This window comes from Mauremys reevesii, linkage group 10 (genome assembly GCF_016161935.1).
Source record: "Mauremys reevesii isolate NIE-2019 linkage group 10, ASM1616193v1, whole genome shotgun sequence".
Classification (NCBI taxonomy): Eukaryota; Metazoa; Chordata; order Testudines; family Geoemydidae; genus Mauremys; species Mauremys reevesii.
The window spans coordinates 4581689-4609627 of record NC_052632.1 but is presented as its reverse complement, the minus strand read 5'-3'; the positions used below and the strand labels follow the sequence as shown (position 1 = coordinate 4609627).

Genomic DNA, 27939 nt, shown 5'->3' with positions numbered 1-27939 from the left:
TCATGCTGTATTGTAAACAAGTGCTAAACCATTCCTTTTTCATTGTTAGCAGTACATATTTCACAGTGTGCAGGTCAATATAGCAAGTCTCCCAGTGAACCTGTTAGTTAAATTTAATAGTTTGAAACTTTTTCTTTGAAAACAAACATGCTTTAACTTGGAACCATTTGTAAACCAAATCCCCAAAGCTTCTGAGTTTCCAATGTAAGAGGCAAAGGAGGCCACCATGCTGCTTTAGGGAATTCTGTCACAATTGGCTCTTTTGTTTTTAAAGGAATACCATCAAGATAAAAATCTTAAATTAAAAAATGGAGTTCCCTGTTTTACTAATGACCACTTAAAATATTAATATCACATTTAAAACATCCAACTCATTTTTCACCACTCAATCGGTTTACTTTTTCCATGTCACCTTAAACATTGAAAGACTAGTACAGTTTCATTTTTGTTTCCTTCACACTGCCTCTCTGGGGGTACCCACTCCACACCTGAGCTCACCTTATTCATGGACTCAGAGCACCTGCAGAGCTCTGCGTCTGGCATTGGGCATTTCTACTCTGGGAATGTTCCACAGGGAACCCTTACGCACCAGCATAGCTGGTGAAAAGAAACTATCAGGCAATAATGAATCCAGCCCTATGTCCAATACTGGATCAGGCCATAAGAAAGTACAAAGCGACTAGTTTATAGTGGAAACAACTGCTTATTATAAATGATGCTATCTTTTGATTCTAAAGAGTAGCATAACTTCAGCAAATGTTCTTTTGCTAACCCAGAGGCCCTCTAGCTCTACAGAAGATTTAAAAAACTTGAACTATAAACAGTTTCTTAAAAGGCAAGAAGAGAACCCTATATCGCAAATTTGTGTTGTAGTTGATAGGGTGGGAATGTAAAACAGACTAAATCTTAACTCTAACTGTATTTTCTTGTGACGAGTAGTGTCAAATGGCATTTTTCGGGGAAAATATAATTACATTTTAACATGTAACACAATAAACAGAAAAAACTATTTTTCTGATCTGAGGGAGGGACTCAAAACCAAGTATTGAAGAAAAATGTAAAAGGAGATTTTAATTCATTTTATTTATAGTGAATTAATAATGATTTATATATGCATAATAAAACACAACTTAGTTAATTAGAATAACAAAATGTGTCTAGCTATATATTTTCATTTATCTCGGATTTATATGTATTTGTGTTTATTTTTAAATAAATACACCCTCAATCACACAGTAATAGTGGAAGATTCCATTGGTGCATTCTGTTAAATAACACAGGTTACTTTGGGGATGGGAGGGATGGAGGAAATGTAACCAGCTGAAAACTTTGGGGGGACTTTATTCCAGTATAACATCCATTAAATAACTTGCACTCTTTCAATCTATTACAGATAGCAGTTCAAGATATTGAAGCAATTCTGGGAATAACAGCAGAGAACAAACTGAAATTTGAAGAAGAGGAATCCTCCAAAGATGCTCCCCAAGAATAGTTGACTGAAATTTTAAAACTTTTTCTTTAAGCCTCTAGGAAAAACTTTCTCATTCTCAGGAATGCAGGAAAGAAATAAGTTACATGTTTTGTTGTCCTTGTCTATTGATAATTGAATGAATATTAGCTTAGACTGGAAATGTTAATGATTATTGAGTGAGCTTAAATTATTAGTAAAATAGTAACTAAAATATCCCTGGTTGTGCAAAGGGAAATCTTGGTGAAGAACAGAGGAACAAAATAAATGTCCATTTTCTTATACCTGTCCGCCAACTTCATATTATGAATACTGGAGTACAGCATGTATTTTTCAAACCTTATTTGTAGACTCATAGTTTTAAAAGTCAGAAGGCACCATAATGATCTTCTAGTCTGACCTGCATAGCGCAGACCATAGAATTTCATCAAATGGTTCCTGCATCAAGCCCATAACTTCTGACATGAACTAGAGCATCTCTTTTAGAAATTCACCCAGTCTTGATTTGAAGACTGCAAATGGAAAAGAATCCAGCACATCCCTAGATAAATTGTTCCAATGGGTAATGATCCTCACTGTTAAAAATCTGTGCCTTATTTCTAATCTAAATCTGTCTAGCTTCAGCTTCCAGCAGTGGGATCTTGTTATGCCCTGCTAAATTAAAGAGCACCCTCCTATGAGAAAACTCTCCATGGAGATAGTTATAAACTGTGATCAAGTCCCATCTTAAACATTTTTCTACATAAACTCAATAGACTGAGCTTCTTCAGTCTCCCTCGGTAAGGCAGGTTCTCTGATCCTCAACTCTTTTTTGTACCTCTTTTCTAATTCATCAACATCCTTTTTAAAGTGTGGATACCAGATTCAAGCACAGTGTTCTAGTAATGGTCTCGCTAATGCTGTATACAGTGGTCATACCACCTTCTTACCTGTATCACTGCTTATACATCCAAGGATCGTGTTTGCACTCTAGCCATCACATTACACTAGGAGCTTATGTTCAGCAGGTTATCTACCATGACCCCTAAATCCCTTTCAGAGTTATTGCTTTCCAAAATACAGTCCCCCATCCTGGAAGCATGACCTGTGTTCTTTGTTCCTAGACATGTGATCTTGCAGTTGGCTATATTGAAATGCATGTTGTTCAGGTGGGCCCAGTTTATCAAGAGATCCAGGTTGTTCTGTAGCATTGACCTACCTATATTGTTGTTTAACACTCCACCAATTTTTGTATGAGCTGCAAACTTTACCAGCAGTGATTTTATATTTTCTTCCAGGTCATTGATAATTATACTGAATAGCATTGGTCCAAGAACAGATCCTTGTGGGATCCCACAAAAAAATCCCCATTGGATGATGATTCCCTATGTACAATTACATTTTTATATCAATCAGTTAGCTAGTTTTTAACCATTTTAATATGTTCTATGTTGATTTTGTAATAGTGCTAACTTTTTAATCAAAATTCTGTGATATTAAGTTAAATGCCATATAGCAATCTACGTATATTATATCAACACAGTTACCTTTGTCAACCAAACTTGTAATCTTATCAATAAAAGATATCATGTTTATTTGACAATATCTATTTTCCATAAAACCATGTTGATTAGCATTAATTATGCTACCATCTTTTAATTCTTTATTGACTGGATCCCATATCAGCCCTTCAATGAGTTTGCCTGGGATCCATATCAGGCTAACTGGCCAATAGTAACCCGTGTCATCACATTTAACCTTTTTAAATATCACCACATTCACTTTTTTTCAGTCTTCTAGAATTCCTCAGCTTTCCAGATTTGTTAAAATATGTTTTCCTATCTTCATTTTTGAGGATTCTTCTGCTGCCCCTATTTGTAAATTGTGAAAAGAAGGTTTTGTACACTCAGAAATGGTTTGTGTAAGTAATTTAGATATAGATGGTAACATTGCTTTTTCCTTCCTATGTGTTTCTTAGCATCAGATTACTTGCCATTTGCTGTCTTCAGGGCTGGAGGGCAATGGAAAGGGGAAGACCTGTCTCCCCAACCAAGGCTGTATTATTTATCTTGCTGGCAGATTATGCTCTTGCTTTAAATTACAATATATTTCCTCCTGCAGATTGAATGTATTATCTCCTGAACATGCCAAGTCTCTACCATCCTACGGCTAAAAAATCTCCAACAAATACCAAAGTCAGGGTTTTCCAGTCAGTAATGAAATTCACTATGGAACTACAGTGTACAGTGCCTTTCTTTTTCAAAGGTTTAACTGAAATACTCAAGTGCCATTCATGAGCCACCGATCTGTGAACTCAGTGCGTAAACTTATGATCAGCCTCTGTATTCACCACAGTGGTTGAAGAAATAAAAATAGAAGTGAGAACCTTTATATATGTTATGTTGATTTATTCTTCAAATAAAATATAAATGTATATATTTTTAAATTGTTTGGGTCTTTTTGTCAGGTAGTCTCAATAATTCCTCAGTTTTGGATACACTAGTATCACAAGCAGGCTTTTCTACTGTGGAATTCAGCCAACAATCATCCTTTCTAGAAGCCTTTGTTTTGCTGCAGTTGGAAATGAGATCAGCAGGTTCCTTACCTCTGTTAGATGCAATAGTGATCTTTTGCTTCCAAGAAGTCCATTGTCAAAAGACTTAACTAATAAACAGCATTATTTGCCTATCAATCCTTAAAACAAGGACAATGGATATATTCACTTTCTGTTCCCTCTCTGATGCTGAAGATAGTAAACTCTTAACTTCCTCCCCACTGCAACCAAGGTACATACTGTGTACTTCCTACTCTTAACAAGAGACTCTTCCTAGATTTCTGACCTAACCCCATCTCTTCACTGGTCACTTCAAACAGTGGCCGGGGAGGGGGAGCCACTTCGCAGATGATATCAACCTGGAAATTAGGTAGTTTCCTAAGGCTTAAGAAGAATCAAGCCTTGATTCATGCCAGAACAACATAAGGTCTGAGAGGCTCATTAGTTCACTGGCACTCAGTAGACTGCAGTGTCCTAGGAGTAAATGAAACCCTCTGCCTCTTTATGTCTTTGTTGTGTTCTGACAAAAGAAAACTGTACCTGTTTTGCTCAGCACAAGCGATCTGAAAGTTCCCATGGTGAGAGTTATTTCTCAGCATGTACAAAGTGTGAAATGTATTTGGAGGGAAAAGTTTTTAATTACTATTAGCACTTCTGAGCCTTGAGTTGATGGCAGGACTGAAATTGCTTTACAATCTCTCACATTCAACTCTCATGCTACTGGTGTAAAAAATGTCATTTTCTACTAATATGGCTGTTATAAACTAAAATGCCAATTTTCAATTTAAAAAAAATAAATTCCAAATATATTTCAGCATAATGTGTTCATGGTGCTTTTAATCCAATGCTCATGCCACTACATTCTATCATCCTCTTGCTACAGGAAAATATGACCCCTTGAATAAAGATACCTTGCACATTGAATTTGTAGGGCCATGATGATCCAGATCTAGGGTGGCAGGAAAATATGGCATCTGGGATTAGGGGGCTCATGTCTGGACAGCTATCAGTGGGACCCTACCAAATTCACAGTCCATTTTGGTCAATTTCACGGTTCTAGGATTTTAAAAGTTGTAAATTTCATTATTTCAGCTACTTAAATCTGAAATTTCACAATGTTGTAATTAAAGGGGTTCTGAACCAAAAGGGAGTTTGGGGGGGGTTGCAGTATAGCTACCCTTACTTCTGCACAGCTGCTGGCAGCAGCGCTGCCTTCAGAGCTGGGCAGCCGGAGAGCAGCAGCTGGAATACTGTGTCCAGTCCTGGTGTCCTATGAAGGATTTTGATAAATTTGAGAAGTTTCAGAGAAGAACCATGAAAATGATTAAAAGACTAGAAAACATGCTGTATAGTGAGACTCAAGGAGCTCAATCTATTTAGCTTAACAAGTAGAAGGTTAAGGGATGACTTGATTACAGTTTATTAGTACCTACATGGGGAACAAATATTGAATAATTGGTTCTTCTTTCTAACATGATTCAATGGCCACAAGTTGAAGCTAGACAAATTCAGACTGGAAATAAATCATAAAATTTTAACAGTGAGAGTAATTAAACATTGGAACAATTTAACAAGAGTCATGGTGGATTCTCCATCACTGACCATTTAAAAAGAGTGGATGTTTTTCTAAAAGATCTACTTTTTAGGAATGATTTTGGGAACATTCTATGGCCTGTGCTATTCAGTAGGTTAGACTAGATGAGCCCTTCTAACTATGCCAATTATAAATGTTTTTCAAAAACTTAAATATTTTTAGTTGTATTAATGTTATTGTGAATGAGGCCTCTGGCCATAAGCACCAGCTAAATGGGACAATTCATGTGCTTACAGTTAGGCATATGGTTTACGTATTCTTACTTCAGTTCCTGCAAGATAATTTGGTATGAAATGTGAAGTACTTGAAATAATGGTACTGAATGGAATAACACTGGGAGCTTGCTTTTCATTTGATAAGATCTAATCCTCTTAACTATAATAAAATATTGGTGCCTCTTTTGGGGAATAATTGCGGTCTATTGATTAGGGTGGGAGACTGCGAGTCAGGGCTTCAATATTTGAATGCTGTCTACAGACTTGTATAACCTGGAGTAGGTAATTTAAACTCTCTCCCTCAGACCGTAATTCTGCAATAACATACGCACATGCCTAGCTTTACATGCTGTGAGTAATACTATAACAATTCATGTGACAATTCATGGTGTGTAAAGTGAGTACGTGTGTAAGTCTATGTAGGATCAGGGCTTCCATTTCCTTAACTACAAAATGGGGATAATATGACACACATACTGAGGTTGTGAGACTTCAATAATATCTACAAGGCAGTTTTGATGCTTTGATAAAAAAAGGGTATAAAAGTGCAAGGAATTATTACCAAATGTCATCCTACTGTTTTGTGGGTATGCTCTAATATTTCTTCAGCAAGGCCTTCATAATGAAATACAGAAGTTTATTTTTCACTGTAATAATCTGACTCATGGTTGTGAACTTCTATTACATTTGGGGAAGGACTCTGGCTCTTACAGGTTTTAAACTGGTAGTTTCTGGGATTTTGTGTACATGATGAAATGACCAAAACAATAAATATGCTATTTCCAAAATTATAGGGTTGTTTTTTTTAAATCTTCTGCTATTTTACAGCAAGATCCAAAACAAATGACTACAAAATTACAGCCTGGTAACTCATGCACCAATTGACTCACTTTAACTATGGAATGTTTATAGTCTGGTGTCTTCCATCTTCACCCCAAAGACTCTTTGAGAAGTGGCATGTCACATTTCAAGAGGTGGTTTTGGAACAGCAATTATATAAAAGCACAGTGCACTCTAAAAAACAGAGACCTCAATATATAAAGCATAAACTGTCCAGCCAACATTTATTATGCAGCAGCGCTGCTGTAAGAGTGGTTTGTCCTTTCTAAATGAATGATGTTCAGATGGATGCCCAAAAATCCTCAACTTTTTATCATAAGCTCATCTTAAATACATATATACATACATACCAAACCATGATCCTTTGCATTGGTGAACGGTCTGAAATGCTTTGCTGGTCTTATGAAAATGCAGATGCTTCTCTCCCTCCGTTTGTAGTATACAATGTGACCACATACATATGGATATCAATACATTCACTGGTTTAATGAGAGGCTACTCTTAAAAGGCTGTAGGATTATTTTGTTCATCTACAGGCATTGTTACAAGGAAGAGCAGATGCAAGCATTTAAATTAATGAGTGCAAAATATCTTGAAACTCCAAACTAATATAGTTTAAAAATTAGGAGCAATTATTTTTTAATACATTCAATAGATTTCAGTCTAGCATAAATTTAAAATGTGAACACCGACTGACCATGAACTGTAATAACACAAATAGTGCTGTTGGAGTATGATGCATTAGTCCAATCCTGCATTTCAATGAACCACAGCATCAGGTTTCACTTTCTTTTTATCCTGTCATTGTTGCTGCTAATAAAGAAACATATTAAAGCAAACTATATGCTCTATTAATTATAGGAAGGTGAACTTGAGTCAAATTTGTTACTGACAATGATTAATAATTACTGGTTCTGCAACATAGTCATGTAGTGCATTACAGTAAATAAACATGGTACATTGTTGGATAGTAATTGATTAATTAGCACTTTCATACTACACAGCTCAATGGTCTAAGATTGCTGAGTTTGAGATATTGCTCATAATTATTAAAAGAAAATAAATCTGTTCCCATTTCTCAGTTTACCCTTCTGTACAGTCATTTTTTCTCAAACAGAATATTTAATGGTTCAAAACCTTAGGTTTTGTTTAGATAAATCATATCACTGAATTTTTAGTTATGATTTTAAAATATTCAGCTTCCAAGAGCTTTAAAATATTCAACCCAATTTCAACTTCAGATGTTGCTGTCAAACTTCACTAAATAATATCAGTGTATTTATATAATGTGGCCTAAATCAAATTTCTCCCTCACACTTAGGTTAATCTTTTTCCTACTCCAGTTGCAACATGTGCCAAGAAATCATCGGGTGGCCTCTTGAATGTGTATACATGATAAAACATAACGATCGGCCCATTCAGGGTTCTTTCTGATAGTTTTTGTAAATGAACATTAAAGCATTTTCTCAGTACTGGCTATTGATTTATCTGTCTTGAACAGGGAGGTGACAAAGGGCACAGAAGTGTGTCTAATTTCCATTTAGTTTCTGAAGTTATTTTTTAGCCGCTTCCTACAGCAGTATCCCACAACAGCTCCCGTCAGCAGCAGCACAGCTTGATTTTTCTGGAGTGGGATTTTTCATGCCCTCACCCTCCCACTTCCAGAGTTTCCAGCAGGGACCCCCACTTTCCCCACAAGGACTGTGCAGACTCAGGGCCTCCCCCAGGTGACCTAGCATTATCTCTCCCTCCACATCCCCCAGGGATCCCTATAATCAGAAGCTGCCACGATCTCCCCCAATAGCTCTGGATGACCCCCCTATCATCCCCTTCAGAGACCCCCTGTAATTAGGGACCTGCCCATCAGGGACCCCAGGTGACCCCCACTACCCCTTCACACACCCCTATAACCAGGGCGCCTGCCACGTGACGCCATTCTCCCCACTCAGCAGACCCGCCCGCGCTCCCGGTCGCGTGCACACCAGCTCCAGGAGCGAGCCGTGCCAACACCCCTCTGGCGTGTGCGCGCGCGCAGCGCCGGGGGCGCGCACGGCCGGGCACGCTGGGGACAGGGCCCAGCGGGCGAGTGTCGGGGGCGCGCGGGCCGGGCGCTGAGGGGGTCATGCTGCTCCTGCGGCAGCTGCACGAGGCGGCCCTGAGGCGGCTGCTCGCGCCCGCCGGGGGCGCCGCCACCAAGCCCAAAGCCTCCGAGGTGCTGAGCCGCCACCTGCGGCAGCGGGGCCTGCCCCACTGGACCTCGTACTGCGTGAAGTACAGCGCCGTGCGCAACGACCAGTTCGGCCTCTCGCACTTCAACTGGCAGGTGGACGGTGCCAACTACCACGTCCTGCGCACGGGCTGCTTCCCCTTCATCAAGTACCACTGCTCGCGGGCCCCGCGCCGCGACCTGGCGCTGCAGAACGCCGCCTTCACCGCCCTCAAGCTCCTCAACGCGGGTGAGACGCCCCGCCCCGGCCCCGGCGCGCGCACACGGGCAGTGGCGGGCTCAGGGAGGCGCGATGAGTCTCCCCCAGCCCCCCTCAGCCTGCGCGTGGCTCTTGTCAGAGGCGGCGCTAGCCCATGGGGGGGGGCCGCCCCTAGAAGTGCTGACGGCCATTGGCGCTACTGCCACCAACCACGCACCGCACCACACAAGCCCAGGTTAAATAAAATCAGTGATATTGGGGGGAGGGGATAATACAGAATCGGGGCCCCCCTTGAGCTGGGGGCCCTAAGCAATTGCTTAGTCTTCTTGTGCCAGCGCACCAATGGCTCCTGGCTAAGATCAGGGCCCTCAGATTGCACTGAGCTTAACCCTCATCAGGTCACCTTTACCTTGGTAAACTGTTGATCACAGTAACTGATGGTGGTGGTTGGTTTTTTTAACATAAACTTGTCTAGTACAAGAATAGTAACTGGCCTTTTAATTATTGCTTAGTTAACAAGTTTTGAATACTACTTATGCTAGCGTTTAAAATACCCAGTTGCTCATTCATTCTGCTTCTAAGGAGCATTTCTTGCCTACTAACTGACACCATCAGATGATCAAGAAAAATATTTACACCCTACTTGATTTTAAGTATTTTAAAAACTATATTTGACACATTTTAGCAGCTTTAACTTTTCTTTGTAACGAGCTGTAGTGACTAGGATATAAGCTGTACAGTACGGTACACCAGGGGATTTTTTTTCCAATCTCCCGATTGTGTGTGTATATGAAGTTTCAGAGACTATAAAAAACAAATTAATTTATCACTGAAAACAAATCATGGGACAACATCAACTGAAGTAAAATGTCATACCATCTGAGAGTGTACCTATCTTATTACAAATCATTTCTAACATGGGCTAAACTCTGCCCTCAGTTAAACTGCTGCTGTTGCCATTGGCTTTACTGATGTCAACATGATTGCATAGACATAAGAGAGCAGAATTTGGCTCTTGAAAATAAGTACTGGGTCTGCCATTTATTACTTTCGTGGGTGAATACCCACTTCTTCGGATGCACCCACGAAAGCTCATGCTGCAAAACGTCTGTTAGTCTATAAGGTGCCACAGGATTCTTTGTTGCTTTTACAGATCCAGACTAACACGGCTACCCCTCTGATACTTGACATTTATTACTTGTTTGCACAGTACCTAGCACAATGAGACCCAGCCTGGTGGTGGTCTTCAGACACTACCACAATACTCATTTTTATTTATTATTCATACTACTGTAGTGCCTAGTAGCCCCAGTCATGGACCAGGGTCTCATTATGCTTGTCTCTGTACCAACACTGAATTTTAAAAAAAAGACAGTCACTTCCCCACAGAGCTTCCAATCTAAGTATAAGGTGACACAATGATTGGATACAGTACAAAAAAACAATGAGATAATATTGGTCAGCATGATAGGCCGAGGTCTTAGCACATCAGCAACCTAATCGTTTAATAATAAGAAAATATTGGTATAACATTTGTCAGTGATTTAGATGAAGAAGCAATCTATCCCCCAAAGTTGTTGAACATAACATTCATCTATTACATTGTAATTTTTTTAAAATAGTGTGCGGATAATAGACATTTCATATTTAAATGTTTATTGTTATGAGGATTGTAATCTCATTAACAAATGTTATTGGTTTTGGTGCTGGCTGTCACCTGTAAACTGATTTATGCTACAATAATCACTTTGCAAATTTTACATAATTTGTATTAGAAATGCTCTCTGGGTGTTATCTTTGATTCTGTCCTCTCTCTGCCTTGATGCTTGGCTCTACTGTCCAAATCTTGCTGCTGCTTCCTCTGTAATAGCACTAAGATTGCTCTCTGTCTGCATAGTCAAAACTCTTAACCAGGCCCTCATCATCTCCTGTCTTGACTATGACAGCCCTCACATGTCCTTTCAAACCACTGCTGCTTAAGACTGTCTTTCTGGTGCTCCAGTCAGACTCTTATCCCCCTGCCTTGTTTGAGGGTTCAGTTCAGTAAGGTACTGAAGCACATGCCTCACTTTAAGCATTGAATAGTCCCACTGAAGTTAGTTGGACTATTCATATGCTTAAAATTAGGTACATGCATGCATAGGCATTGAATGAAGCGCCTGAGTCCATCTGCAGACTCCTTCTTCTTCACTGCATCAAATACAAGCTTCTTACAGTTTAAGGCCCTTCTGAGTTTAGCCCCTTACTACTTATCCACTTTGTATCTTACATATTACTATAATACAAATAATAAGCAATAATAATTGCCTTCCCCATTATTTTTAGCTATTACTGTGTTAGTTTTAGTTCTCTTGGTTTGTAATGGTTGTGTGTAACAAGTATTTCTCTTTTGTAGGCATCCCAACTTTATTATATGGAATTGGCTCCTGGTTTCTTGTTAGTGTCACAGAGACTGTTCACACAAGTTGTGGCCCAGTTACTATTTATTTTCTGAATAAAGAAGATGAAGGTGCCATGTACTGAAATTGTACATTCAAGCACTTATTTGGTGGGTTTTCACAGCTGTGGGTATTTATATATTCCTGCTGCTTTAAAATATAAACAACTTAAAAGCAAACCTTTGTTTTCAATGTGTTCCTTTTTAATGTGGGGGTGTCCTCAAAATACTTCATTTTCCTTTTTTCAGTTACAAAAACTGTTCCTGTTTCAGCAGATGCATGAAATGAATATTGGAGTCAATGAAGATAAGCTATTAGCAGCTTTGGAAAATGAATTGACTTTTCTACTGTCCTCAAAAGCGTTAGCTCTAAAGACAGTGATTGAAATGCTTATTGCTGAGAAGAAACTTCTGATTATTTAAAAAAAAATCTCTTTATTTATATACATTGGATAGGTTATGATATTTGTAATGTAACCTGAAGGCAAGGAACACATTCTCCAAAAACGATACACATACACCTCCACCCCAATATAATGCGGTCCTCAGGAGACAAAAAATCTCACCGTGTTATAGGTGAGACCATGTTATATCAAACTTGCTTTGCCCCACCCCTCCCTTGTTCCCTGACTGCTGCTCCCTCCCTAATCACCCCCAGGACCTCACCCCCTACCCAACCTCCCTGTCCCCTAACTGTTCCGACCCCTATCCACCCCCCCTCCCCTGACAGGCACTCACCAGCAGCAGCGGGAAGCAGAGCAGCCCAGCCCCAGTCTGCTCTACTCCGCCAGCTTCCCACCGTCGGTGAGTGCAGGGAGGTTGGGGAAAGGATGCCTCCCCGCACTCACCTGTGGCGGGCAGTGGAGCTCTGTGGCTGGGAGCCGGCGGAGTGGAGCAGGCTGGGGCCAGGCTGCTCCACTTCCGCCACTGCTGGTTAGTGCGGGGGGGAATCCCTTCCCCCAAGCCCCCCTCCCCCGAGCGACACGGCTGGGGCCAGGGTGAGGGGAGCAGAGCGGGCTGCTCCCGGCCCCCTGCTAATCCCCCGGACCACTCTGGGACTGCGGGGTCCACAAAAGTGCCCTCCCACAGCTCCTGCCCCCTAGATCTTGGGGGGGGGAAGCCCCTGACCACCCCGAGACCCTCTGCCCCTTATCAATCCCCTCAGCCCCGGCGTGGTCTGCCACCCTTAACATGCTGTCAGAGCCTTACCGTGTTATATGCGAACCCGTGTTATATTGGGTCGCGTTATATTGGGGTAGAGGTGTAACTGTAAATGACAAGAGTTTTAGACTCTGTGCCTAGGTATTCAACAATATATAAATTGTCCTAGTACCTAATCAGAGTCTGAAGGAATCTGTAATAGTATCCTTCTTTTATGCAGATGTATTGAAATGCTCTTTTAACCCCACCCCACAAATTAAAATCCACATTAACGGAATACGTAGTATGTGTCAACTGAACATTCACATCTAAACATATTTGAAAAGAAAACATCTGAAAACTGGTTCCACCTTTTTCTTTCAATATCTGAATTCACAATTCTGTGTTTTCTTTGGCTATATTTGGTTTAATCTTTCACATCTAAAGCAGTCTAAAAGAAGCAGTTCCCCACACTGCTTTACAGGTCTGAGGCTATTGATCCCTTTAACAGTGTTTATTGTGATCAGACCAAGAGTTGCTAAACACCGCTTTATCCTCGACACATGCTCTTGTGAAATTTTGTAAACCGCTTAGCACGTGGTCGACAAACCCGTGAAAAGTGGCTCCTGCATTAAGTAACCCAAATTGTAACACTTAGAATTCATAGTGTCCCATATCAGTAATAAAAGCAGGTATTTTTTCTGTGCATTTTTTTCTAAAGGGATCCACCAATAATCTTTTGCGAGATCAAACATGCTTAAGACATCTAGGTTTGCTCAAAATATCAAACGTTAATTCTGGGTATAAAATAAACATCTGAAACACTTACAGCAGTGAGTTTTCTATAGTCGACACAAAACCTTAGAGTTTATCTTACTAGCACAATGGATGAGCTTTGGCCTGAGAGAGCCTTGAGGAGTTTGCTGGTGAGGAAGATAAACTGGTATGGCTGGGGGCTGACAAGTCTGATCATCAGCAAAACTCACTCTTGCTGAGGGCAAGGGGTGGCACACAGTGTCTCACAGCTCTAGGTATCCCCAGCAGCATGTTACAACATGCAAAAGACTTTAAAGGAAAAAATCACTAATATGATCAATATAATTAACTGATGCAAAATACAACATACATATTCTTATTGAAAATTATTTGTAAGCAGTGAACTGTTCAATGCTTTATGAAAGAAGTGTGTCTCCTTGTCTAAAAGCAACACTAAATAAAACTTTAGTCAAAGGAGCACTTATTCTAGTATATTTAATACTGAAGAATATTCTTGACACAAGTTGAATAAATAGCTTTCACAGAAGAAGAGAGAGTGTTACATTAAGCTTCATTAATAATAAAACTCACTATTAGCATTTTGCTAGAATCGCTAGAACTGATTTCCTTTGTAATGAGCAAAAGTTAAATAACTACAGCTCAAGTTTGAAGTCAAATACTGCTCATTCATTGCTACTGATCTTGTCAATACTTTGCGGTAAAGGTTTGGTCTCAACATGAGGCTGATAAAATGGTTTTTAATTACCAGACTATAAATACAGCTTTTCATTGGAGTTGCACCTCCATTCACTGCAGCTTGTTTGATTTCTGATAATGTGTACTGCTGACTTTGCTTACCTGTTTTTCAATAAATGCAGGCAACGTGACTCCTTGTCCATACAGTGATGGGCAAGTCTCCTTAGAGAACATCTTTGACAAACTACCCTATTGATCACTGCAATTCTGTGCTGCTAGCAGCATTAAATAGAGACTTGATTTCTTGTTCAATGCTCTCACTGTGTAACAATTAAGCAAATGTAATATTTTCTTGTATTACATGAAAATCAATAGACCTCTTGCTCTTGTGGAGTTGATCATGGTGAAGGATGAACTGGAAGATGGCTGAGGGCAAAGTTCAAATATAATATTCATTGGATTCATTAAGACTTGTTGTGTAAGAGCTGTTGGAGTACTTAGAGGAAAATATGCTATTCATAAAGGGTAGTGCTTTCATTTACACAAAATGTTTGAGACATTTATTAAGTAATGGTGAATAACTATTTTAATTAACTTTAATCAAAAGTTAAAGATTAAATCTGTCTCTCATTCTCTTTCTTTGAATAAATTCTCTTTTTTTATTTGTGGGGTTCTTTTGGTCAGTCTATGACCAAGATGTATTCTTTAGTCATGGTGTGAGTTAAAAATGAAAACACTGTTGAGGGACAAGCTATGTCCCAAGAGTGCTCCCCATCTGGAAAGGCTGGTGACCTTGGTGATGACTTTGGGTATGGTTCCAGGCCCAAAGAGGAACTTCCGGAGCTCTCTTGTGCAGTCCTGCCCATGAAATGATCTTTATTAGGAGACTAGAAATCATAGAAATGGCAGGTAAGGATGGATGGATAATACTGAATTCTATGACATCTTGGCATTGGCATCTTATCAAACCTTTGCTTCATTTGACGGAAAACCATCAATTTAGATACTTGTCTAGTTCCCATCACCATCAGTTCTGGTTCTCCTTGAATCTAAGTCAGCTCCTACATAGACAATCATCTGAGAAGGAACCAGGGAGTTATATTGTAAGGCTATTGCAAATCCATGTGCCTGAAACATGGGGAAGGACCTCTGGGTTGTTTCCTATAAGGGACCTTTGTAGTCCGTATCTTGCCTTTATTATATTCACTGCTTTGCCTTCTTGTATAGAACTATATAGTGATTTTAATAATATTTGGCCTGCTTTTGAGACAGGAACCTGTTAACCCTCAAAGTGATAACTGGGAATTCTTAAGTAATCAATATAATTAATACATAATCTATAGATCGGATTACATCTTAGGGACAAGGTTCTGTTGAGTGTGTCATCTAAAAGTGGGCATAGATGAATCCTTAGACTCTGTAGCCTGGTTGTTGCTATCACTACCTATCCCTTTGGGAATATCCTGGTATAGCAAACAGACTAGAAGATGTGTTGTATTGACATTGAGGACAGGTGAATTTATGAAATTGCTCATGACAGAGCCTGATGGAAACATGCAGAGAAGCTTTTTTCAGGTCACTAATTTCAGAAGGTCTACTGAGAGTGAAATCTAGAGTCTCCACTCAGAATTTTGTCTTCCTCATCTAGCTGTTTGAGCAATTGAGATCTAAAATGGCCCTAAGTCCTCCAAACCCCTTTTCCTTACTATAGAGTGGTGAATGTCTCTTGTGTTGAAAGACCAGTGAAATCTCTTTTAGGATAATTGGAAGTTTCTTGGCATCTCTTGATATTGGATAGGGCGTGAAGAAAGGATGTAGATTAGTCTGCCATTCCAGAGAATATCCAAGGTGCACTGTTTCCAGGATTCATCTGTCTAAAGTTGACTGGGTCCATATGCATGAGAAGGGCGACATTGGTATTATGGCGGGGCCAATGGGTTGAATGCTATCTACTATGCTATCCAAAACTCACTAAGCAAATGGGTGTCTGTTGATTTCAATAGGCTAAAGACCAGCCCTGGAGAGCTAGAGGGCTCAGATCTAATTAACGTGGAGAATATGGCTGCTGGTGTTGGGCACTTGCTGTCCTGAAGGGTGCGCTAATGTTGAGTTCAGTTTGCCTCTTCTCCTCTTCAATGTATTTATGGGCCAGTGGGAAAGTTAGTGAGGAGGCACAGTGCTGTTGTACTTTTAGTATGCTGCTGACCCAGAGTACTACATCTCATCCAACCCAGTAAGTGCAGTCAAATGTTCTACCTAGTGTGTTGTTGAGATTGGAGATAGATATTAGCTGGTTGAAACCCAGTCCAGATAAGACAGAGGGGACGATGGTAAATTGGAGTAATAAGAGTGGCCTCCATTTGTTAGTTTGCAGTTTGGGGATATTAGAAGATCCTAAGTTGCTGTTAGAACGGCATACAGCAGTAGCTTGTAGGAAGACCTTTTTTATGTGGCTCTGGCTAGGGTTTGACTTAATCTTTGGTTAATTATTTTTTTATTTGGGAGCAAGGTAGAGATGCTTTAATTTTTTATGTGACTGTTTTTAATTGACAGGCTCCTTTTTGTACCTACTAAATTACATGTGTACACGCATGCATATGTTTATATATCAATACTTTGTCACAGATGATTAAAATACAAAATTACCCTTCAACTTTGTGCTGACTTGGTCTGCTCTGTTCTCATTTGAAACAAAGTACAGTCTGCCTTGTAACTCTTGCTTTAATTATCTCTTCACTGAATACAAGGATGATGTTTAAATGAGTGAGATGACATAAGAAGGCAAGGAGCTTTGTTTCACCTCACTTAACAACTAATGCAGATAACTGAAACCTTACTCTAAACCCAATAGATCAGGTAGCTACTTTTTTCAGCACTAGCCTTTTAAACAGTAATGACTACTGGGGGCATCTTAACCTAAATGAGTGCTTAGCATTACATCTTACCTGGGTCAACAGTCTAGGGTATCAGAGTTAAACTGTGTTACTGTAAATTAATGGAAAATGTAACTGCACTTTGCTGAAAGATCAATGTCCAATAAAGGCTGCACAATCAAATCTTGTTGCAATGATTGAGGTCCTTAATTGCCTTTCAAAGATAAGGTGGTAATCAACATAGGTTTAACTGATCTTTTTTACTAGTTCAATTACATGCTAATGACTAGTGCCAAGTCAGAATCTTTAACTACTTATACTTATTAAATCTTATGTTAGTAATGAAAAATTACTTAAGCTACACAATAAAGCACAAGTCTTAATTACTATATTTCACTTTTATACCTTGTGTGTGTTTGACAAATTTGTTTCACTAGAGATTTCACACCAATAAGAGGTATTATTAACAGAGACTATATTCCTTGGAGTACTGTTTACTAATCCAAATAGCTAAATCTTAGATGTTTTGTGTATTTGTTTTAATAGAAACTTCTTGGCTAAATATCCAATAAAGCAAACTTCTAATCTTCTAGGCATCTAACTGTATATAAAGATCAGTTTCTGTATCTGATGGCAGCTCCTTTTACTGCTGATCTAAAGCTATCTGTAACCTGTAGGCTGTCAGTTAGAGACATTATCAACTTGAAATCCATCATTTTTTGTAAATAAAATGTTAACAGTAGGTTCGTATATTGCACCTGCCCCTAAGTCTCCCTGCTAATTTTGTGGGCAATTAATAACATTTTCTACTTTCTTGAATATATTTTGTTCTTCCCTTATTGCTGTAATGGAAAAAACTCACACCAGCTGCAAGCAAAATGAAGGGCCTAATCCAACTCTTACTGATTTCAATGGGAGTTGGAGTCAGCCTGTACTTACTATATAAAAAACACAGTGGAACAGACTATATTTAGAACACTGTTAAAATCACAAAGTAAACAAACTAAGAGATTTTTCTCATCTTTCAGTACAATAATCTTGGGTGTTAGTTTATAACAACAGTAAATAGAAAAATTTCTAGCAGAAGCGATTAAAAAAACTAAGTACTTATCTGACCTCATTACCATAGTATCCTGGTGCCTCAATCATTAATACATTTTTTCCTCACAACACTCCTGTGAGGTAGGAAAGTACTATTCCCCATTTTACAGATGGGGGACTGACGCACAGTGTTAATTAAATGTCCCTTTAACAAGTTCCTAAAAAGGCAGTGTAAGCTGATGGAATGGATGAGCAGAAACAAAATATAGCAACAGGCTGTAAAGTCCATTAAATGCAAGAGAATCTTTTTAAACATAAGTCAAACAAGGGCTCTGGCCATGTTAAGGAAACTTCCACTGGTGTAACTACATCAAAGTAGCTACAAAGGTGCACATCCCTAATGTAGAGGTGTAAAGCGGAACTTACACCGGTGCTTAATGTGGCAGTAAACTGAAGTAAGCTCCGCTTTGCATTGGTCCAGTGTGTCTATATTATGGATTTACACTGGTGCCACTACATTGATGTGTGCAAATTTCATTATTGTGGACTGGGCCAAAGTAACTCTAGCAAAAAGAATTAGGGCTTGTCTACACCGCGCAGCTTTTAGCGACAAAGCTGTGTTGACACAGCCTTGTCGCTAAAAGTCAGCGTGTGTAAACACGCTTTATTGGTACTTTGTTGGCACTTTTGCCTACAATAGACTTCAAGCCCTGTGAGCAGCATTAGCTTTGTCGGCAAGCCACGTTCACACTGCCATTTGCGTTGGCAAAACTTTTGTCTTTCGTGGGGGGGCTTTTTTAAGTACCCATGAAAGGCAAAAGTTTTGTCAACAAATTTGCAGTGTAGACAATCCCTTAGACATGAACAACATAAGTTTCCCTAACTTAGGGCACCCTAACTTGTTGCAAGCATTCTTCTGGGTCTGGCTCTGTTATAGCCATTCCCTTTGCAAAAGCACTCTGGGACAGCAAGGGAACTGGAAGCTGAAGTTAATCTTTTGTGTACTGAGAAGTAAGTGCTGCTACATTGTGACACAGACAGTTAATCTTAAACCTTTCAATAATATAAAACTGACCAGAACCATTTGGCAGGTACAAAGACAGCCAAACTAAAAAAAGCATAGATCAGCTGCATAAAAGAGTTACCTGTAAAAACAACCATGTTCATAGTAATACTTAGCACTTATTTTACAGACATTAACTAGCTAACTTTCACAACACCCTCATTAAGTGAGTAAATATCCCCATTTTACAGAGGGGAAAATCAACACACCTTGTGTTGATTTTTCCCAGTGTCACATAGTGTTTGGTTTTGTTTTTTAATCTCTAAATTAATTGATTATATTGAAGTAGTTTAGTTAACATGTCTGTGAAGGCTCTTCAGGACAATCCAAAAAATTTATTCCATGCTACAATCATTTCTGGTTTATTCTATGGATCGCCTAACCTTTTTTTAACCTGGATTTAGCCAGAAAAAATTCAAATTGGAAATAAGGCATACATTTGTAACCACAGGAACAAACTACTGAGAGAAGTGGTGGAGTCTCCATCTCTTGATGTCCTCAAACCAAGACAGGATGCCTTTCTGGAAGATATGCTTTAGCTAAATGCAGGATCTGCTTTAGGCACACATGAGTTATGGGGCTCAATTCAGTGGTAAATGGGTGAAATTTAACAGCCTGTGGCATTACAGGAGGTCACACAAAATGATCTAATGGTCCCTTCTGGCCTTAAGCTATATGAAATGAAGAACTTGAAGATAAAATAAAAATAAATAAATTAAAACTAATGATGACAAGCCCACAGAGAGTTAGTGGCAACACCACAATTAGAAATCAGTAGTCCCTAGCTCCAGCCAGTCACTTGCTTAGTTCTCTAGGCCATACGGCCTCTAAATATGAAAAAGAGCAAGCCATTTAAAAGACTAAATTTAACAAAACCCACATGCAGCTATACTGTATCCCCTGGCTTACTTAGATTTCTTGCTTGTGAACCTATGTCTTGAACCAACTTGGCTTCATTCTCCTTGGGTTCCTACATTATTTTACTTGGCCACGTAGGGTAAATTGTTTACTGTAACATGCCTTAATCTTCCTCTATAATCTTGCTAGCTATAGAAACATAAGATAATAGAACTCAATCTAAAATCAGTGCATTTCTCAAACCGTACATTTGTACAGAAGTACTTAGCTGTACACACCTTTTGGGCATTATCATTCAATTTAAATCAACTTGATAACTACAGCAAAGTGGACTTTGAGAGACAGTAATGGCATCTTAATGTAGGGATTAAAAAAAATTCCTTTAAATAAAACCTGTAATACGTGTACAGTACAACCTCACTAATTTTCATTAATGATTAGGATACTCATTGCAAATTTGACCCTTGTGAATTAGTATGTTGAAAAAATGCAGCTAAAATAAGTTAGGATAATGCATCATAAAATGTACATTGCTCCTTAGACAAGTGTTGTTTAGTCTTAATTATTTATGCTAATACTAGTCAATGCACTGTGGTATAGTTTATAAAATATTAAGTCTTTGTATAGCAAATAGCTATTAAATGTCTGCTGAGAAGTTGGGTAAAACCCATGATTTTTGTACATGTTCAAATTATAAACCATGCAGATACGCAAAGTCTGAATAAGGAAATTGTTGCATGGAACACAAATGTGTATCTATTCAGCATTTAAAAATGTGAAGAAGCTATTAAGATTTTGAAATGATGGAATACTTTGCATTGTAAAGTCAGCCAGTTTGGAATCATTATTTGTTTGGTAAGGTAGAATATGTATGGCTAAGAGTTATTTTTTAAATGATTGCATCACTTTAAGCACAGTTTATGAGCACTGTACTAGTTCATTATAAAACCCAGTTTATTACTTTCAGTGATATTAATAATCCCAATAGAATCAATCTGTAAAACATGATGCAAAGCGGTTCTTTACACAAGTAGTCTGATCAGGGAACTCTTTCAATTTTAAAATGCAAATTTAAAAACACAACACTTCCTAAAGAACTCTTTAAATTGACTTTATAACATATATAATTTTATCCAAAAAAACTCAATGTGATGTAGTTAATCCAAATATATAAATCTATTGGAATTATTTTTATAAGAAGCAATGCCATTAGATATGATCTGTATATGCTTAGTGATTCATGGGTCTTGTTACATACATGCTTTGTAATGTATGAATTATTTAGTAAGAAAAATCACAATGATTTTGTTGTTACTCAAAAATTTATAGGTTGGCAGAAACAATTATGCAGCCCCTGAAGCTGGTCTGGTAAGGTACAGTAACATTAACACTGTATAGACTTATTTTTGATCACTTTCATTTGTAATGTTCATGCTGTAATTTTTCAGTAATTGTGCAGCATATGTAGCATTGGAATAATATTAATTTTATTATGCATAAAAATATTTTGATTGTGTGTTTTTTCTTATTTTTAAAATAAGTACGTCATTTAAAACAAGACAAACATTTCATTACCCGGCCTAAATCAAGAGGATCATTTCCCTAAAGTTTATTAAAAAAATTCCAAATACTCTGTATCCTGAGGAAGAAACAGGTTTAAAAGTTCCATTTGGGGCCCAATTCTGGTCCCACTGAACTGAAATCATTTGAAGTTTCCCACTTTCAGTGATAATTGTAAAATTGACTAAGGTGCAGAAGGTCTGTGCAAACCTTCTGCATGCCTTAAACCAGTGCAAAAGAGTTACAAGGGGTAGAGGCAAAGACATGTAGGGGTAACTCTGCAAGCCCTGTATGCATTTTAGAGGATCTGTATCCTGGCTGTGGCTAGGCTGGTACAGGGGAAGGCCCATAGTGTGGAAGGGTAGGCACATAAGAGCTGGACACTCCGGTCCTATCTGTATGGCTGAGTTAATTCCTTCACAAATGCTTTTAGTTCACCACACAGAGTCTGATTTTTGGAATATGGGCAGGGAGGAGTGAATTGCACCCCAGTGTAACTTTAGGTTGCTATTTATCCATGCAGAAATGTTTCTTACACGTTCACCTACCTCTTTAAATCAGAAAGAAACATAGCCATGAAAATATGTCACTGGAATAATGAGCCATTTCTTGCAGGAAGCAAGGAGCTCTTCCCCCACACACTTTATAGATGTTTTTTGTCCTCTTTAGGATCAAATATTGGCCATAGCCAGAGGTAATATACTGGACTTCGTGGCCTATCTATTTCAGTGTTTCTCAAACTTTTTGTGTTGTCAACCCCATTTGGACTTTAAAAAAATTGTGAACCTCCCCACCACTAGAAAAAATTGTGATCCCTTACCTTCAGCCCAGCTTGAGGCTTCAGCCCCCCTCTGGGTTGTAGGGGAGAGGCTCCGGGCAGGGGTTCTCTGCCCTGGTTACCACATCAAAATAGGGTCGCAAGCCACAGTATGAGAATCACTGATATATTTGAATCTGGCTCTCTCTAATCAGACATACTGTATGCATGGTATTGGAGACTTACATTTTTTTTTTTTAACATTTAATGTGTCAAATAACTTTTAGCACAGATATTAACTCTTTAATCTCCATGCTCCTGCAAGGTAGTAAATATGTACTATTGTTGCGGTCTTAAAGTTGGGGAAATTGCAGCAGAGGTGAAATAATTTGCCCAGAGGCACACAGAACCAGAATGGAAATTTAGCACTTTCTGACTCCCAACTACCTTCCCCTCTAGTTTTCTTCATAAATTTGATTTCTGAGGTTTTCTCTTATCCAGTAATCTGAACACAGGGCTGGATGCAAATAATTCTGTTTTCTAATCTTAGGTCTGGCACTGACTCCAACTCCCTTTGTGGCCTTGGGCAAGTTTTCTGCCTCAATTTCCATTGAATAATATTTACAACAAGAATGTTGTGAAGATTAACATAGGGGGTAGCACTCTGAAGATCAATGTGCACATATAGAGAAATACATTTTGAGGAAAAGACTATGTAAGTGCTAAGCATCATTTTTATTGCCTGCACTGTCCTTAAGCACAGGCACTTGCTTGAGCCCCTACAGAAATTCAACTCACATAGTCCACTGTTGGCTGGGAGACAAAGAAGCTACTAGATCTTGGGTTTATACTCCAAGGGTAACAAAACAGATCCAGTAGGGTCACAATCCAACCCCTCCTCCCTCTTTCTCTATGGCTATATGGAAAAGGGGAGAGACAGGTCAACTCTTTTGTTGTACTGTAACGTGTCCATGGTATGGAAAAGATTGAGAATCACTATGCTAGACATCCCTTTTATAGCAGTACGGAACTTTAGTAGTAGAAATCTTTCAAATATAATGTTGCTTAAATGTTCTGCAGAGGGTAGGGTGACCAGATGAGAGGAAGAAAATATCGGGACACAAGGGGGAGAGGTCACCGGTGGAGAAAAAAAAAAGCGGGAGTACCACGAAATATCAGGACAAACACCTAGATATCGGGACAGTCTGGTCACCCTAGCAGAGGGGGAGTACGCTATAAATATGGACAAATTATTAAAAAGGGAATTAATTACATGCATATTCCTTGTTGACAATATGACATCTGAATACTTTATTATTCCATTCTCTAACTGTTTACAATTTTTTCTGTGCTGAAAACAGTCTTGGAACATTCCTTATCTGATCTGGGCAAAAATACAAATAAATGAAAATCTCACTAATTCTGACATAGCAAAAATTCTGCAAGATAATATCATTGAAAGTGTGAAATAATAGATCTCCATTATTTTATCAAATTTTGGTATATTTAGAACTTAAGTTCCCAGTGAACGGAGGTTTTTCTGAGAAATCTCTACTGCAAGCTATAAATGTTTGATGTGCTTTACTAGGTGAGATAAACTGAAGTTTGATTACAGTTGCATCAACACAAATCAGAATGGGGGATTGAGGTTGCGATTAGCCCTGGAAAAGCTATATAATGTTTATGCAAATTTGGTAAATTGAGTTGGTTTTCCCTGAAGCCCTATGAATGAAAAATATATTTGAAAAAAATCATAAGGCCATAGTAATTCTTTGATTTTGTATCCTAGTTTTTAAAATTTAACAGAAGATGAATCATCATTGAAAGGTGCACAGGGACTTCAGGTAAAAGGTTCATTTTAACATAAATGAAGTTCATGTGGGAAATAGCAGTTCCTGAGATATTCCTGACATGGGACTATATTAAATTTCTACCGTAGCAGTTAAATTATAAAGTTATTGAACAGAGAGAGAACTTATCTCTGCTAATGGCCAAAGATGATTTTTTTCAGAAAGCCCAGACAACATCAAATCCTAATAACGGGGAGCTGGAGTATGGTGACCAGATGTCCTGATTTTATAGGGACCGTCCCAATATTCAGGGATTTGTTTTATAAAGGTACCTATTACCTCCCACCCCCATTGCAATTTTTCACACTTGCTATCTGGTTACCCTAAGAGGGAGACTGTTTTAGGAATTAAATTGAATATAGTTGGCGTCATTATTTTTATTGAACATGTAAGTCAAATTTTCCAGCTTGTCATTTGTAATGAATAACTAATATTAACAGGTGTAATCAGGTTATAGAGGACAACATTCAGTTGTTATTCATGCACAGCTCCCACCGAAATCAATGAGGGAGGGTTGTGCTCATGATTCTGCGGGGTGGACAGCCTTGTATCTTCAATCCAATGAGAAATAAGCAGAGATGTGTTGTGCATAAGATTTTTTTTGGTATAGTTGAGTGTGATGTGTGATGACTGGTGATTGGGTTTTGTTATTGTTTGTAGAAAAGGAAGGACATTGCAGCTTTATGCAGCTGCAGTCGTATGACTCTTGCTGCTCCTAACTTCCATATTAAGAGATCTGATTCTTTGAGCTCAAGTGCTTGAGGCTCATGCTTTTTGCAGAGGTCCCAGGTTCATTCCCCAAAGACTACTCAAATAGGGGCATTGTTACATTTGACTATGCTGCCTTTAACTTCTAGATCCGTGATCTGCTCCTGCAGCTAAGAGGGGAAACCCAAAATCTCATATCCAGAGTAGTAATGTTTCACAAATAGTTGTGTTGTAACTCACTGGCAATGTGGGTGGTATGTCTCCTGACAGAGAATAACAGCATGTAGGAACTTTACACTTCTTAAGCACTAAGGGGGTAGGAAGACCGCCCCCGAATTTAAAGCAGCTGAAGTGGTTCCCCCCCACACACACTCGGTCAGGAGACACACTGATTAAGCGCCGACCAGGTGTTTACCACTGGAACACGCAGTGCATAAAGCACCAATCAGGAGAAGGGGCGAGAAGTTGGACTGAGTTAGTACATGCGCATGATAGGATGATTTATGTAATCAATTATAATAAAAGGACGTGGAAAACCCCCGTTCGGGGCGCTCCACTGGAACAGATTGACTGACTTGGCTTCGTTATTTGCAACATCTGGTGACCCCAACGTGATTTCCCCCTGCTCACCGGCTGGAATAGCCTTCGGTGCACCGAACCTCGCTGGGAAGCCTCGTTCCGTGAGTATGGCGGGGGAACTGTCAGCTCAGCAAAAAGTTCATGCGAAAGAGCTATCATACGACAGGCTGGCAGACCAGTCTTCCTGGGTCAGTTAGAACAGCTACTTGCTGAAATCAATCGCCAATGTCCTTGGTACCCGGATCACGGGTCACTGTCGGTAGATGATTGGATAAAGATAGGGGCGACACTGCACGCGGAACCTCGAGCCGCGGTGCAGTGGCTCCTGCTTTGGCAGCGATGTAAGGAGGCTCTGGAGACAATCGGGATTGGAGCATCCTCCAGGGCTATCCTTCTCGCTCCCGCGCCTTCGGCCCCTCCTCCTTACCCTCGGCTCTTGCCCCCTAAGCCGCCTGAGGCGGTACCTGAATGCCATGATGCATGTCCGGGTACGGATGGCTCTTCACGGCCGATTTCTCGGCTGTCCCCTTTTCAGGCAATGATACAGAGGGAAAAGGAGAAGGGAGAATTGAGCAGCGAGGAGATGGGGGAATTATTGGCTGCGTTCCCAGTGACACATCGCCCTGGCAACGCAGCGGGAGAGGCTGAAGTGGAGATCACAGCCCTCCCCTATTCCGTTCTCCGAGAGGCGAGACGGGCGGTTACTGAGTCAGGATTGAAATCCACCTTCACCCAAGGCATGTTAGAAGGGATTGCAAATGGATATAGCATGCTCCCCCAAGATTGTAAGGATCTTTGTAGGATGCTTTTAAGCCCTGCGCAGTATGTTATTTGGGATAGTGAATTTCAACAGGAAGCATTACAACAGGGGCGGGCATCGTGGGGGGCCTATACTCCCGAGCAGCTGTATGGAGCGGGACAGTTTGCCAGCATACGGGAGCAGGCTCCGAATATCCCTCTCGTAACGCTCCAAGTTGTGGGGCGTTGTGTTTTAAAGGCCCTGTTTAAAGTACCGGTGACGGGGAAACCCTCCCGGTCCTTTACCGTCACCCGCCAGAGCCCTCAAGAGTCGTATGTGGAATTTATTAACAGATTACAGGAGGCTATTCAGAGGCAGGTAGATAATCCTGAAGCCCAGTGGGAATTAATGAGGAAACTCGCTTATCGGTATCCCCCTTGAGGGGTTGGTGGATACTGGAGCTGACGTTACAGTCATCTCCGCTCGGCAGTGGCCGTCCACCTGGGACAAATCCGAAGTGCCAGCCATTTGGGGAGTGGGCGGATTGCAGGCTGCTCAACAAAGCACCCGATGGATTGCTATAACTCCGCGAGAAGGGGGAAAGGAAATTCTCCTTAAACCCTATAACGCTATATTGCTGTATCCCTATGGGGAAGGGACTTGTTAAGCAAATTTGGATCACATCTTACCATTCATGACTGAGTTTACTGCCCTTCCCTTTTTGGCTAACACATTTTGTTAGTGCCTGGCCGAGTTCTGCCGCTCTCATAGCTGCCTTTTTTGGCTGTCCGCCAAGCCCCCCTCTTTCTTGGCTGTCCGCCAAGCCCCCCTTTTTCTTGGCTGTCCGCCAAGTTTTAGCTGTGAGCGGTGTCCTTGACTGTGGCCAGTGTCTTATCTTTAGCTTTCTTCAGTTAACTCATTCTGTTCTTTTTGGATCCCATTGATAGTCATGCATTTTTTCATCAAAATGCAAAAATTTTAGCAAAGCATTTTATGATCCCCCTAATTCAGGCCCAACGTATTGTTCAAATCTGTAATCATTGTGCAAGTCTTCATCATTATCCCGAACTGGGTGTTAATCCCCGCGGCCTTCAATCCAACCAAATTTGGCAAATGGATGTCACGCTTTATCCCCCTTTTTCTCCTTGGAAATATTTACATGTTACCATTGATACCTACTTTCATTATATTTGGGCCACCCCCCAACGGGGCGAACAAGCCAAACATGTAATCAATCACGTTCTTGCTGCGGTGGCCGTTATGGGCCGCCCCCGACAGATAAAAACCGATAACGGCCCCGCCTACATTTCTCACAGGTTTGCGGATTTTTGCACGCAGTGGCAAATTAACCACGTCTTTGGTATTCCGTACAATTCCACTGGTTAAGCCATTGTAGAACGAACCAATCGTACACTTGAAGAGTACCTAAAAAAGCAAAACAAAACAGTGGGGGATGATGGGCCAACCCTGGGCGCCAAGCAAAATCAATTAGCGATAGTATTGTTTACCCTAAATACTTTAAATATTTTTCAAAATTTTACAGCCACTGAACGACATTTTAAGATGGAAACCCCGCTTCCACGCCCATCTGTCAAATATAGGCAGAGCCCGGACCCTAATTGGTATGGCCCCGTTCCATTGATAACCTGGGGACGGGGGCATGCCGCTGTGCTTACTCCCACAGGTCCGTTGTGGGTCCCTGCCAAAAACGTGCGACCGTGGCACGATGACGTGGCATCAAAGCCTCAAGAACCCGATACCCAACTTCAATCTGAACCTAACCGAGACCTTTCAAGCGTGCCGAGC

The 27939-nt window shown here is 40.0% G+C and overlaps 2 protein-coding genes across 6 annotated transcripts in view; both read left to right on the top strand.

Moving 5' to 3' along the window:
• IQCH (IQ motif containing H) overlaps positions 1 to 4667 on the top strand; it is a 113522-nt gene extending 108855 nt beyond the window's left edge. For all 4 annotated transcript variants that reach the window (XM_039490403.1, XM_039490402.1, XM_039490401.1 and 1 more), the window contains one exon: positions 1394 to 4667. In XM_039490403.1, coding sequence (XP_039346337.1) covers positions 1394 to 1492 — 99 coding nt within the window. In that variant the 3' untranslated portion in view covers positions 1493 to 4667. The remainder of the gene's footprint in view (positions 1 to 1393) is intronic.
• Positions 4668 to 8716: 4049 nt separating this feature from the next.
• C10H15orf61 (chromosome 10 C15orf61 homolog) lies at positions 8717 to 21348 on the top strand. 2 transcript variants are annotated; one of them, XM_039493228.1, is made up of 3 exons: positions 8717 to 9106; positions 11472 to 11624; positions 21270 to 21348. In XM_039493228.1, the coding sequence occupies exons 1-2, from the start codon at positions 8773 to 8775 to the stop codon at positions 11597 to 11599; spliced, it is 462 nt and encodes a 153-aa protein (XP_039349162.1). In that variant the 5' UTR covers positions 8717 to 8772; the 3' UTR covers positions 11600 to 11624; positions 21270 to 21348. The 2 variants fall into 2 exon arrangements, with proteins under 2 accessions (XP_039349162.1, XP_039349161.1); XM_039493227.1 differs by lacking the exon at positions 21270 to 21348 and adding an exon at positions 11763 to 12372.
• The last annotated feature ends 6591 nt before the right edge of the window (positions 21349 to 27939 follow it).